This window comes from Andrographis paniculata, unplaced genomic scaffold, assembly GCF_009805555.1.
Source record: "Andrographis paniculata isolate CXL003 unplaced genomic scaffold, ASM980555v1 Contig10END, whole genome shotgun sequence".
NCBI classification, from domain to species: Eukaryota; Viridiplantae; Streptophyta; class Magnoliopsida; order Lamiales; family Acanthaceae; genus Andrographis; species Andrographis paniculata.
The window spans coordinates 2,057,270-2,070,678 of NW_026137380.1; the positions used below are offsets into that span (position 1 = coordinate 2,057,270).

Genomic DNA, 13,409 nt, shown 5'->3' on the forward strand with positions numbered 1-13,409 from the left:
CTGTGTCTGAAATTAAAATCCGTAATTATTATTCCCATAATAATAATAATAATAATAATAATTACATAATAGAACAAACAAACATATTTTAATGAAATCCAAAATTAAATTAAAAATAAAAATAAAAATGAAAGTGATGATGAGCAGTAAGTGAAGCATGAGTTTTGCATATAAACTCACGAGATAATATAAGGCATTGAAGGGCAGGTGGGTTATCTCATGCTTGCTTCACGCAAGCTTCTAACGGCGTCTGCTTCTTCGCGTGGCTTCTAAGCCTTAATTCGTTTTCTCCATCGGATACCACCAAACCCTAAAAGCCTTAATTTCTTTAAAAAGATCCTAAAGCCTTTCAACTTCGCACCTTTTTTGTTCTTCTTCTTCTTCTTCTTCTTCTTCTTCTCAATTCTCAATCCACTAAAATCAGAAACCCTAACTATCTATCTATATATATATATAGCTACAGGATATATAAATAGTATTCGTCTTTTGATTTGATCATTAATTAGTTAATTAATTGTATGTCATGAGTACTAGCGTAGCTGGAAGCAGCGGCGGTGGAGGAGGTAGCAGCGGAGGTGGTGGTGGCGGCGGCGGCGGCGGCGGTGGAGGTCCGTGCGGGGCGTGTAAGTTTTTGAGAAGGAAGTGCGTCGCCGGGTGCATTTTCGCGCCATACTTTGATTCCGAGCAAGGCGCGGCGCACTTCGCGGCGGTGCATAAAGTGTTCGGCGCCAGCAACGTGTCGAAGCTGCTGCTGCATATTCCGGCGAGCAAGCGCCTCGATGCGGTGGTGACGATTTGCTACGAGGCGCAGTCGCGGCTGAGGGATCCGATTTACGGCTGCGTCGGACATATCTTTGCTCTTCAGCAGCAGGTAACAATCAATTCATCAATCGATCGATCCATCAATAAATTAATTACTTGAAGAAATTGAATTTTTTTATTTAATTTTTCATTTTTTTGGTAACCTTTGATCGTATATCAGTTGTCTGTGTCATGAATAGAGTTTCTTCAGTAATGGTTCATTCTTAAAAGCTATGTGTCTCTGTGTCCTATCAGAGTTGGTGAACTGAAGTGCACTTTTGCAAATTATCTTAATACTTACCAAGCTTCCATTGATGATTTGATTCATCGTATATTGTTTCTTAGTAATTCAATTAATTAAATAATTAATTAAACCCCACACCGATCCTATTTGAGAATTCAAAGTCATGCATGTGTAAGAATTTCAAATAGGGTAATATGCAGACACTGATTTTATGGTCAAAACCGGGTTTTAAGACAACGACTGTCGGTACTCATTTTAGTACATATGCAACCATTACAACATTGGGAAGCTCATGAATGACCATTTACTATTATTACTTTTTAAAAAATTTATTTTTCTTTTGGGGTTGGGGTTGGGGTTGGGGTTTGAGTTGTTAGTAAGCTAATGTTGGAGCTGGATATGTTTGGCAGTATGTTTACATACAATTAATTAAACAACTAATCTGGACAAGTTTAATTTAAACAAATGTGGACCATGATGATCTGCATTTGGGGAACACTTGAATGTTTTGCTGAAATCAAGAAACCTGGTTCTGCATTTTCTGATATAAAAGATTTTGTTGTGAAAAGTATGTACTTTGCAAGTATCTGTAATCTTGGGTTCAGATTTTTTTTTTTTTTGTTTTGTGAAAAATTGCATTTGATTTTAATGTTTTGTAGATATATAGTTAGTTCAATTGTAAATTAAACAGTACTAAAATTACATTGCTTAATTACTTAAATATGGGTTTGTTACATCATATACTATAAACGAATTAAAATTGTATTATAATTTGCGTGATGTGATTTTAATTCTTGCCACTTTTTTATATTTTATAATTAATAGTTGTCTGTAATTTTCAATTGTAAGAAAAATATCCATTTGAATACAGGTGGTGAGTCTGCAATCGGAGCTGGCTTATCTGCAAGCCCACCTGGCCGCCCTGGAAGTTCCGACGCCGGCGCCGGCGCCGTCGCTGTTCGCACACCCGTCGCAGATCATATCAGACTTGCCGGCAATGCCGGCGGCGTACGATCACCTCTCAGCTCTGTGCGATTCCATGGTGTACCCGTCCTGGACCCTCCACCAGAGGCAGCAAATAGACCCCATACAGTTCCCAGCCGCAGGCGGCGGCGGCGGCGGCGCCAGGCCGGCGCCGGAGATGGCGTCCCTCAGCAACAACGATCTTCAGGAAATGGCACGTGATCTACTCAACCGGCACGCGCCTCCTGTAACTTGCAGAAACCAGGCTTCTGCTTTCCCTCCCAACTCTTTTTGATTGAAAATCTTAATTTAAGAAATAAAATAAAATAAAAAGGATCGAAACAAATTAAATTAAAATTCGTTGGTTGGTAATTTTATTGTAGTGTTGTTGTCGTATGTTGTTTTTCTTTTTTTGCTTTTAGTTGGTTAATTGGCAGCACTGTTTTTAAGTGTCTTCGTCTCTAATGGAAGGTTACAATTCTGTAATCATATATCAGTTGCTTTGCCTCATTGCCATTTTCTATAAATTCGTGTTTTAGTCCTATCTTGTTAATTCATTTCAATGGAAAATGAGAAATGTAACAATATATTGAAATAATGTTTATTGATTCAAAATAAATTGAACTTTTAGGGTTTATTTCTTTTGATAAATTTAAAATTTTTTGTTTAGATTAATATTAAAATAATATATGATCTTTTTCAAAATAATGGAGAGTCCAAATAATACAAACATGTAAATTTTCGTGTAAAGGAGCACACCCTTATTTTATTTTTGAACAAAAGGATTATATTTAATAGGGAGTACATGTTTGTTTATTAATGTTCAATTAAAAACATTTCAAACAATAATAATAAATTTAAATTATATTTTGATATAATATTTTATAAAATTAAACAATATATTTTATATAAAAAAGACTGTAAAAATTAAAATAAAAAAAATATTGGGATCAGATTTAAGTGAACACACCGTGGTTGTTCATAAATAATTAATAATAGGGCATGATGTTTGGTTTGTATTCAAACATAAAATAATATTGTTCGGTTTGTAGATAAAAATATAATATTTTTTTAAAACAATATTATATCACAATATTATTTTAAACTAAAATTTGAATAAAAAAATCAATAATCAAATCAACCATACCTGGTGTGGAGAGTTAACTTGTGATACAATGAGATCACGGTTTAAATTTTTTTGGACTTCGAGTCCATCTGGTATATATGGTTGACCTAATGTGATTTCCTTTGAGCATAATTTAAATATTTTTATGAAAAAATAAAATATTTATTTTGTAATTTGACAATACAAAATATTTTAACACATGGTTCACACAGTTGGAATCCAAATGAAATAATTATTTTGTAATTGAATAATACAAAATAAAAATAAATATATTTTCTATTGAAGGAAGGGACTATAATTTTAATTTAATTCGAAATCAAAAGCAAATCAGAGTAATTTTGTAACGGCATCCAAACAAAATTTGCCAAGAAAGAAGTTGAACGCAATGGAATATTTTCCATTGCACAACGGACAGTAAATTCGACAATGGCAACTTTGGGCCGCTTATTAATTGGTCTCACACAAAAAATGGCCCATTGATCGATACCCAAAACTTAAAATACGGCCCAATAAAATAATGGGCTGGCCCATTATCCCAGTTTCCTTTAAAGCCCGGATAGCAAAATTCGCTCAACATTCTTTAGTGATTCAGTCCCTTCCCTCCTTCAAGACGTCGTTGATCGAAATTAATAAGAACAGTAATAAAAATACTTCGGAATTCCTCGCTGATTTTGGATCAGAGGTTTGAGGTTGACGAAGAATTATTGCCAGTCAGCTCGATTAAGCGTTTTGATTCATCAATTCCTAATTATCTCCCAAACCCAAACATAATCCAACTAATCTCAGTTTTCAATTCGTTATTCATTTCGCACTCTTCGATCCAGATTCCCGATGCTGCTGCCGTGCTCCCGCACCAGATTCCTGCACTCCTCGCTCGTCTAGATCCGCCGCCGATTTGAAGGTTCGGACCGCCGCCGCCGTTTCGAGATTCCGGGAATGGCTTCTCCGGAAGCCGATTCCCGTTTATCGCAGCTCTTAGTCCCCGCCCTTGATAAGATTGTCAAGAATGCCTCGTGGCGCAAGCACGCCAAACTCGCTGCCGAGTGCAAATCCGTCATCGAACACCTCAACTCTCCCAATCAGAGCTCCGCCCCGACTTCGCCCTCCGGCTCTCCCTCCGCCGTCGACGCGGCGTCTGTGCCGGGGGTGCTTCTAGATCTCTCCCTGCTCGATTCCGAAATCGTTCTCAGCCCGCTTATAAATGCCCTTTCTTCTAACTATCACAAGGTTTCCGAGCCCGCCATTGATGCCGTCCAGAAGCTGATCGCCCACGGATATATACATGGTGAGGCTGACCCCAGCGGGGGTCCCGAAGCTAAATTGTTGTCCAAATTGATTGATGCCGTGTGCAAATGTCAGGATTTGGGGGACGAGAATGCGGAATTGTTGGTGATCAAGACTCTTTTATCGGCGGTCACGTCTGTCTCCTTGAGAATTCATGGTGATTGTTTATTGCAAGTTGTGAGGACTTGCTATGATATTTATCTTAGTAGCAAGAATATGGTGAACCAGACCACTGCCAAGGCATCATTGGTTCAAATGCTTGTCATTGTGTTTCGAAGAATGGAGGCTGATTCGTCGACAGTGCCGTTGCAGCCTATTGTAGTGGCAGAGCTCATGGAACCTGTGGAGAAGGCGGATATGGATGGTTCCATGACAGTTTTTGTTCAGGGTTTCATCACCAAAATAATGCAGGATATTGATGTCGTCTTTAGTCCTGGTACTCCTAGCAGTGCGGTAGGATCAGGAGTTAGGGCTTATGATGGGGCCTTTGAGACTCAGACGACAACAGTAGAAGGTACAAATCCAGCGGACTTGTTGGACTCGACGGATAAGGATATGTTGGATGCAAAGTATTGGGAGATCAGCATGTATAAGACTGCTTTAGAAGGAAGGAAAGGAGAATTGGCCGAAGGCGAGGGGGAAAGGGATGATGATTTAGAGATTCAGATTGGGAATAAGCTAAGGAGGGATGCTTTTTTGGTTTTTAGAGCTTTGTGCAAGCTCTCGATGAAGACCCCCCCAAAGGATGCTGCGGCAGATCCTAAGGCAATGAAGGGAAAGATTGTGGCATTGGAGTTGCTAAAGATTTTATTGGAAAATGCAGGGGCCGTTTTTAGGACTAGTGAAAGGTATTGGAGGCGCTCATTTTTGTGGCTTGATTTCCAGGATACTATCTTGAATGGTTTTAGTTCTGTCATTTTCTGGATCCTGAAACTTTTACATTTTGCATAGTATGGTTTCTTACGTAAAGATTGGAACCAAAGTGAAAAAAAGATTGAAGCCTAATACACTACACCTTCTGGAAAGAGAGTTTGAAAATCGGAAAGTTAGAAGTGCATATATTATATGCCTAAGGTGAATACCTATTCCAAGTAATCTGAGATGAGGTAGAACATAAGCCAAATAGGTTCCATAGCGTTCTCATGAGGTATCTATATTTCTTTATCAGAGTTTGTAGCCTACTCTGCATTTAACACTCTAATAGCTAGATATTCAGCAGATAGCAAAAACATCTAGTCGTCAAGACTGCTATTATAATGAGAAAGAATCCAAGATGCCACATAATATTGTTTGGTAACACCTTTACTTTTTCTAGAGCACATTCACAGTTGGCCAATCAGATTTTTAGTTATTGCAATAGTTTGAACTGGTGCACAACTCGTTTATTTAAACAGCCAATTTTTGTTTTACCTTTTTCTGTGTCCCTTTTTAAATATGAATGGTATCACCTTGGTTGGTTTGTTGCATTGATTTTTCCAATGTTTGATTCTCCCCCACTTTAGCTTAATTGTTCTCAATATACTGGTTTGAATAAACTATTTCACCTTAAATCTTTGTTACTGTCCTTCACTTTACTTATTTATTATCTTATTCTTCCAAATTGATGTCATGCTAGATTATCATCGTAACTGTAATTCATTCATTTTCTTCTCAAACAGATTTCTAGATGCTATTAAACAGTATCTGTGCCTTTCGCTATTGAAGAACAGTGCTTCAACCCTTATGATTGTTTTCCAGCTTTCTTGCTCAATATTTATAAGCCTGGTATCACGATTCAGAGCTGGATTAAAAGCAGAAATTGGGGTATTTTTCCCCATGATAGTCCTTCGAGTATTGGAAAATGTTGCGCAACCGAATTTTCAGCAAAAGATGACTGTGCTTAGATTCCTGAAAAGGCTCTGCGTAGATTCACAGATATTGGTGGACATATTCCTGAACTATGATTGCGATGTTAATGCTTCCAACATATTTGAGAGGTATGGTCAGTCTCGTTATTTCAAGTGGTTATATAAGAAATTTAATTTCTCTAAGTATTGACGAAGTTGAGTTTGTTAGCATGAGCTGAATCGATACGTTTGCAAAAGATACACTTGTTGACAGGTTTTAATATGTGGATTCTCAGCTGACCCCTTGCTCAATTTTTTTATTCCAGGATGGTTAATGGATTACTTAAAACTGCTCAAGGGGTTCCACCTGGTGTTGTCAGTACACTTCAGCCTCCCCAAGATATTATGATGAAGCAAGAAGCTATGAAATGCTTGGTTGAAATTTTGAAGAGCATGGGTGATTGGATGAACAAGCAATTGCGAATTCCAGATACTCACTCTACCAAGAAGTTAGATGCTTCTGAAAATGCTTCTGAACCTGGAAGTTCCCCAACCATAAATGGCTCTACAGAAGAGCACACGGAAGGATCGGATACTCAGCCTGAACCTTCTACCGAGGTATCTGATGTTTCAACTCTTGAGCAACGCCGTGCATATAAGCTTGAGCTCCAGGTGCAATTTTACAGCTTTTTGAGTAGTTTATTTAGTTTGTTGATTTTCTTAACTTCTTCTGAGTTGTAGATTGGCATTATATCTAGCATGATAATGGTTAATTACATTACATGGCAGGAAGGCATCTCTCTTTTTAACCGTAAACCCAAGAAAGGTATTGAATTCCTGATAAAAGCAAATAAGGTCGGAAACTCTGCAGAGGAGATAGCAGCTTTCCTTAAAAATGCATCTGGTTTGAATAAAACTCTGATTGGTGACTATTTGGGTGAAAGGGATGATTTGTCGCTGAAAGTGATGCATGCGTATGTGGATTCCTTTGATTTTCAAGGAATGCAATTTGATGAGGCTATCAGGGCCTTCCTACAGGGCTTCAGATTACCTGGTGAGGCTCAGAAAATTGACCGTATTATGGAAAAATTTGCTGAGCGATACTGCAAATGTAATCCGAAGGCGTTTACCAGTGCGGACACAGCTTATGTACTCGCCTACTCTGTTATAATGCTGAACACTGATGCACACAATCCTATGGTTAAGAACAAGGTGATGATTGACTGTTGACACATTTTTTGTTGCTGAGGTTCTGTTTTTTAATTTATTTCTTACCTTCTTCATTCTTTGCTTAGATGTCGGTTGAAGATTTTATAAGAAACAATCGCGGGATTGATGATGGAAAAGATCTACCAGGGGAGTACCTGCAATCATTATATGAACGAATCTCAAGAAATGAGATTAAAATGAAAGAAGATAATTTGGCCATCCAACAAAAGCATCAGGTGAACTTAAACAGAGTTTTAGGTTTAGATAGCATATTGAACATTGTGATACGTCCACGAGATGAAGAAAGTATGGAGACCAGTGACGATCTCATGAGAAACATGCAAGAACAGTTTAAGGAAAAGGCTCGGAGATCAGAGTAAGTTATACAATGAAATCTTCTGCATGGTGGGTTAGGACCACATTTTCTACTGGCGATGCATGTTCTTATACTATATTTTTTGGACTGTTCTTGTATTTCTGGCTTTTTATCAGCCACGTTGTTGATTTGTTTGTAGGATGATTTGCTTGGATTGAATATACCATGCTTTCTCTGTATTTTTAATGATTCATAATTTATCAACATAGAATTGCCCTTGGAAAAAGTTAAATAGGAAATGGTTAAATTATGTTGAATGAAAACCTATTAAGTGATGTGGTTGGGGTGAGTGAGTGCTTTATAAATATCTTTTCCTTTGTTGAAGAAATGAGAAGTCATTACTTATTCTAAATGAGATGCTGAATTTGCTTTTAACGTTGATTTGGAAAATTATAGGTCTGTCTACTATGCTGCAACAGATGTGATGATCCTCAGATTCATGATTGAGATATCTTGGGCTCCAATGCTGGCTGCTTTCAGTGTTCCTCTCGACCAGAGTGATGATGATGTTGTGATATCCCTTTGTTTGGATGGCTTCCGTAGTGCAATCCATGTTACTGCAGCAATGTCCATGAAAACTCAGAGGGATGCCTTTGTGACATCGTTAGCAAAGTTTACTTCACTTCACTCACCTGCAGACATTAAAAAGAAAAACATTGATGCAATAAAGGTGTGTTTTCTTCCGTTCATTTCTTCTATGATTGGACTTGAAATTATTTATATGAAGGTTAATCGAAATTGTTTGGCTTAATTTAAGACCACAATGCAGAATTGTGCAATTCAAAATGTGAAGTGCTTGTGTGCGAAGATTATTCTTAATCTTATTTACTCTGTGCAAATTAAAATGCAACTGATTTTATCATATACTCTTCAGGGATGTCAATTAAATCTAACTCTGAAAATGTACCTTCATTTCTCAGTTTCTTAATATATCCCTATTCTGTTGTTTGTCTGTGTTTTTACTCATGTTTGATTGAGCATGTCGATAAGATTTCTTGGTGTCCATGCCTATCCCATTCTCTCTAACAGAGGAGTTTATCAGCACTCTGGTTGCCTATTGTGTGCTTTTTCCTCTTTACTCCCTTCTGTCTCTTGATATCCATTTTCTGTCCACGTACACTTTTCTCCTCTTTACCTTATGTCAATGATGCCCATTGGTTGGAATATTATGATGATATATGCATGTGAAAGCTTCTGTCATTTGGATTAAATGTGAATTTGTATTGTTTTAAGTGATGATCCGTGCTTAAGCAAATTTAATGTAATCTGAACAACACCGATATGTTCGTCACTTGCACAAACAGGCTATTGTTGCTATAGCGGATGAGGATGGGAATTACTTACAAGAGGCCTGGGAACATATTTTGACATGTGTTTCCCGGTTTGAACACTTGCATCTGTTGGGCGAGGGTGCTCCTCTCGATGCCACTTTCTTTGCAGCTCCTCAGAATGAAGACAAATCCAAGCATACCAGATCAAATACTCTTCCTGTCCTGATTAGAAAGGGGCCTGGGAAGATTCAAAATGCAGCTTCTCATGTGCAGAGGGGTTCATATGACAGCGCCGGAATTGGTGGTAATGTGGCTGCTGGGATTACATCTGAACAGATAAACAACTTAGTCGCTAACCTACACATGCTGGAGCAAGTTGGTGAAGTGAACCGAATATTCATACGTAGCCAGAAGCTAAATAGTGAGGCAATCGTTGAATTTGTGAAGGCTCTTTGCAAGGTCTCTATGGAGGAGCTACGATCTACATCAGATCCACGGGTTTTCAGCCTCACAAAGATTGTCGAGATTGCGTATGTGGTGTTTGAGTTTTTCTTTAATTACTTCTTTAGATTTCATTACATTTCATATATCTTTTCTTGTTGTGGTCCGTGCTAAGTATGGTTTCTATTCCCTCCGTTTGAACAGGCACTACAACATGAATCGCATAAGGCTTGTGTGGTCGAGAATTTGGCAAGTACTGTCAGAATTTTTTGTAAATATTGGCTGCTCAGAGAACCTTTCTATTGCAATATTTGCTATGGATTCCTTACGCCAGTTATCAATGAAGTTCTTGGAGAGGGAAGAGTTGGCCAATTATAATTTCCAGAATGAGTTCATGAAGCCTTTTGTTGTAGTGATGCGCAAGAGCAGTGCTGTTGAAATAAGAGAATTGATTATCAGATGCTTTTCTCAGATGGTGCTAGCTAGAGTCAATAATGTTAAATCCGGATGGAAGAGCATGTTTATGGTAGTAAACTCTTCCCTGAGTACGGAGTTTCTTCTTTTGTTTCATTGAACTAAAAGGATCCAGTTTCACATGCTATCTTCTAATTGTTAAAATTTCAGGTTTTCACAACAGCCGCGTACGATGACCACAGGAATATTGTTCTTCTCGCCTTTGAAATAATCGAGAAGATAGTGCGTGATTATTTCCCGTACATCACTGAAACAGAGACAACCACATTCACGGATTGTGTAAATTGTCTTATTGCTTTCACAAATACGAGGTTCAGCAAAGACATTAGCCTTAATGCCATTGGGTTCCTTCGATTCTGCGCTGCAAAGCTTGCTGAAGGCGATCTAGGCAAGGAAAATTTGCCACCCCCATCGCCTCAAAAGGAGAAAGAAAAAAACATAGACACTGGTGATGCGAAAGATAAGGTGGACCATCTTTATTTATGGTTTCCTCTCTTGGCAGGTATTGTTTCATTTTCTGTACCGTAACCTTTTTATTCAATCTGGCCATACAACGGCATAACACAAATCTCACTCATTCATTCACCTCTATCTCCATCAGGTTTATCGGAACTGAGCTTTGATCCAAGGCCTGAAATCAGGCAGAGTGCCCTGCAAGTGCTTTTCGATACTTTACGAAACTACGGCCAACATTTCTCCCTATTGTTGTGGGAAAAAGTGTTCGAATCGGTCCTGTTTAGAATCTTTGATGATGCCCGTCGTGCCATTGAACCCTCCCGTGATAACTCCAACAATCGCATTGCCAATGGTGATGTGGAAGAGCTCGACCAAGATGCTTGGCTTTATGAGACGTGCACGCTGGCTCTACAACTGGTTGTTGATCTCTTCGTCAATTTCTATGACACCGTAAATCCCCTTCTAAAGAAAGTGTTAGCTTTATTGGTGAGTTTCATTAAACGCCCCCACCAGAGCCTAGCCGGCATTGGCATTGCTGCTTTCGTTCGACTGATGAGCAATGCCGGGGAGATGTTTTCTGAAGAAAAGTGGTCTGAGGTGGTCTCGTCTCTCAACGAAGCAGCCAATGAAACACTCCCGGACTTCTCGTTCGTTCTTGACGAGGACAGGATATGGAGCCGGGAAGAAGATTCGAATGAGAACACAGCTGATGAAGATGCAGACAATAATTCGAGGCGACATCAGCTGTATTCTGCTATATCGGACGCCAAATGTCGATCCTCCATTCAACTTTTGTTAGTCCAGGTCAGTAAAAATGATCGACATTTTTGTGCACCTCAGGTTCCATTGATTCTTTCTTATGCATCTGCTGCTGCTCATAAATATTACAGGCTGTATTGGAGATTTACAACATGTACCAATCTCAACTATCCCCGGAAAACGTATCGACGATATTTGACGCGGTGCACACCGTTGCGCTGCATGCCCACAAGATAAACACCGACGCCGCCCTGCGGATGAAGCTGCAGGAACTTGGGCCGATAACGCAAATGCAGGACCCTCCGCTGCTTCGCCTCGAGAACGAGTCGTACCAAATCTGCTTGACGTTTGTACAGAACCTCGCCCTCAACCGGATGTCGAGCTTCGAAGAGCCCGAAATGGAATCGTACCTCGTCAATCTTTGTCGGGAAATTTTACAGTCGTACATTGAAGTGGCAGCTGTCGGACAGGGACAGGAACAAGAACAGGTGCCTGAGTCGACATCACCGTCGTCGTCGGGCAACGGGAATCATCGCCTGACGATCCCGTTGAGTTCGGGGAAACGTAGGGAATTGGGTGCCCGGGCGCCTCTTGTGGTGGCGACGTTACAGGCGATATGTAGCTTGGGAGCGGGTTCGTTCGAGAAGAACCTGTCAACGTTTTTGCCGATGGTTTCGACGTTGATAAGCTGCGAGCACGGGTCGCTGGAGATCCAGGTTGCCCTGAGCGAGATGCTGAGCTCGTCGGTCGGACCAGTTTTGCTACGGTTGTGTTGATGGTTTGGTTGAATTACGTTACGTTATTATTGTTATTATTATTATTATTGAGATGTATGATAGTTCCAATTATTTTGGTGATAGTTGTTTTTGGAAATTTAGGGTGTTTTTTATACAGTACAGTGTATGGTTGCTCTGTTTTCTTTTTATATTATAGTAAGAGACCAAAATTTTTCACAATTATGTGCATTAGCAATTTAGCATTATTAATACACAAAGAATTACGACACTGTTGCATCTAGTACGACGAAACTTGTTCTGTACTTATATTTTATTTTTTTTATTTTTTATACAAACGAATAATCAAAAAGCATTGTTAATTTTGATATTAATATTAAATCTATCATTTACAAACATTAGGTTCAATGCTTATATTACTTCAATTCAAAACAACAAAATACATATTAAAATAAAATAAACGCTCCAAAGAGTATTGGGCCTTAAATTAGTTGGGCTTAGGCCCACATCAGATTAAACTATTTTTTTTGCTTTTTATTTAATATTTTGTGATTTTAATTTATTTTCTTAATTTATTATTCATTTGTTTCAAAAGAAATACTTTAAGATGGGTTTGTTTGTGAGTTTTAAAGTTAGTCTTGGGGTTCCGTAAAACAAAATATTAAATGAAAATAATTATTTTATATGATATAAATAGAAGATATATAAAAATAATTTTTAATATAACGTGACAACTCCAACCAAATAAATTGAACTAAGCTGTGACAAATAAAACTCAAATACTTCAAAATATTTAAATTTATGATTCATGGTCCCTAATATGCATTCTCTTACTGACCAAAAATAAATAGATTTATGCTACTATTAGTGAGTGAAGCAGATAAATTCCCAGCCAAACTTAATAAACTAATAGATTTTGATTTAACAAGTCTTTGATAATACACAATTGATTATATTGTCTTCATCACAAAAACACAAAATTGACCATTTCCATATACTATTTCCTTATTAATTGTTGATTCCGACATTAGCGTCACGAAAAACTCATCTGTTACAGATCCTTTGACTATTTATCTATTTTGATGACGACGCTCAAGCTCAGCTCGGTTTTCATTGCACATCAGCAGACACATTCAATAAATTTGAAGATAATTAATTATGATGATTTGAAGTAGCCAAAAAAAAAAAATAAAAAAAATTATATGTTGGGTGCAAACCCAAGTCCCACATTGAAAGTGACGAAAAAAATTACACACCATAAGTCCCAAGTAAACTTCACTAGTAACGAGGCATTTTGAAGAATAATCAGTGCGGGCTCAGACAAAACGGACAATATGAGTTGACCCAGTCCCAACATTATATATATATATATATAATTTTCCTTCCCAGAAATGAATAGAATCAATCAATCACTTATAAAATCGCCAATTAAATTGTGGAATATC

General features: G+C 38.2%; 2 protein-coding genes across 2 annotated transcripts; both read left to right on the forward strand.

Moving 5' to 3' along the window:
• The first annotated feature begins 216 nt into the window (after window positions 1-216).
• Window positions 217-2,518, forward strand: LOC127258701 (LOB domain-containing protein 18). Its single transcript, XM_051285685.1, has 2 exons — window positions 217-871; window positions 1,917-2,518. Exons 1-2 carry the CDS (start codon window positions 524-526, stop codon window positions 2,301-2,303), a joined length of 735 nt encoding a protein of 244 aa, XP_051141642.1. The 5' UTR covers window positions 217-523; the 3' UTR covers window positions 2,304-2,518.
• Window positions 2,519-3,733: 1,215 nt separating this feature from the next.
• LOC127258616 (brefeldin A-inhibited guanine nucleotide-exchange protein 2-like) lies at window positions 3,734-12,180 on the forward strand. The gene is made up of 11 exons (XM_051285582.1): window positions 3,734-5,266; window positions 6,077-6,394; window positions 6,571-6,916; window positions 7,034-7,456; window positions 7,540-7,829; window positions 8,226-8,499; window positions 9,134-9,630; window positions 9,746-10,067; window positions 10,166-10,517; window positions 10,617-11,275; window positions 11,362-12,180. Exons 1-11 carry the CDS (start codon window positions 4,071-4,073, stop codon window positions 12,004-12,006), a joined length of 5,322 nt encoding a protein of 1,773 aa, XP_051141539.1. The 5' UTR covers window positions 3,734-4,070; the 3' UTR covers window positions 12,007-12,180.
• The last annotated feature ends 1,229 nt before the right edge of the window (window positions 12,181-13,409 follow it).

What these genes read in the sequence shown, in the direction of transcription:
- LOC127258701 (XM_051285685.1), top strand. Translation starts at nt 524, where the DNA reads ATGAGTACTAGCGTAGCTGGAAGCAGCGGCGGTGGAGGAGGTAGCAGC. An exon ending in TCTTTGCTCTTCAGCAGCAG is followed by an intron (nt 872 to 1,916) that starts GTAACAATCAAT and finishes ATTTGAATACAG; the next exon opens with GTGGTGAGTCTGCAATCGGA.
- LOC127258616 (XM_051285582.1), top strand. Translation starts at nt 4,071, where the DNA reads ATGGCTTCTCCGGAAGCCGATTCCCGTTTATCGCAGCTCTTAGTCCCC. An exon ending in GAAAAGGCTCGGAGATCAGA is followed by an intron (nt 7,830 to 8,225) that starts GTAAGTTATACA and finishes GGAAAATTATAG; the next exon opens with GTCTGTCTACTATGCTGCAA. An exon ending in GATGGAAGAGCATGTTTATG is followed by an intron (nt 10,068 to 10,165) that starts GTAGTAAACTCT and finishes TTAAAATTTCAG; the next exon opens with GTTTTCACAACAGCCGCGTA.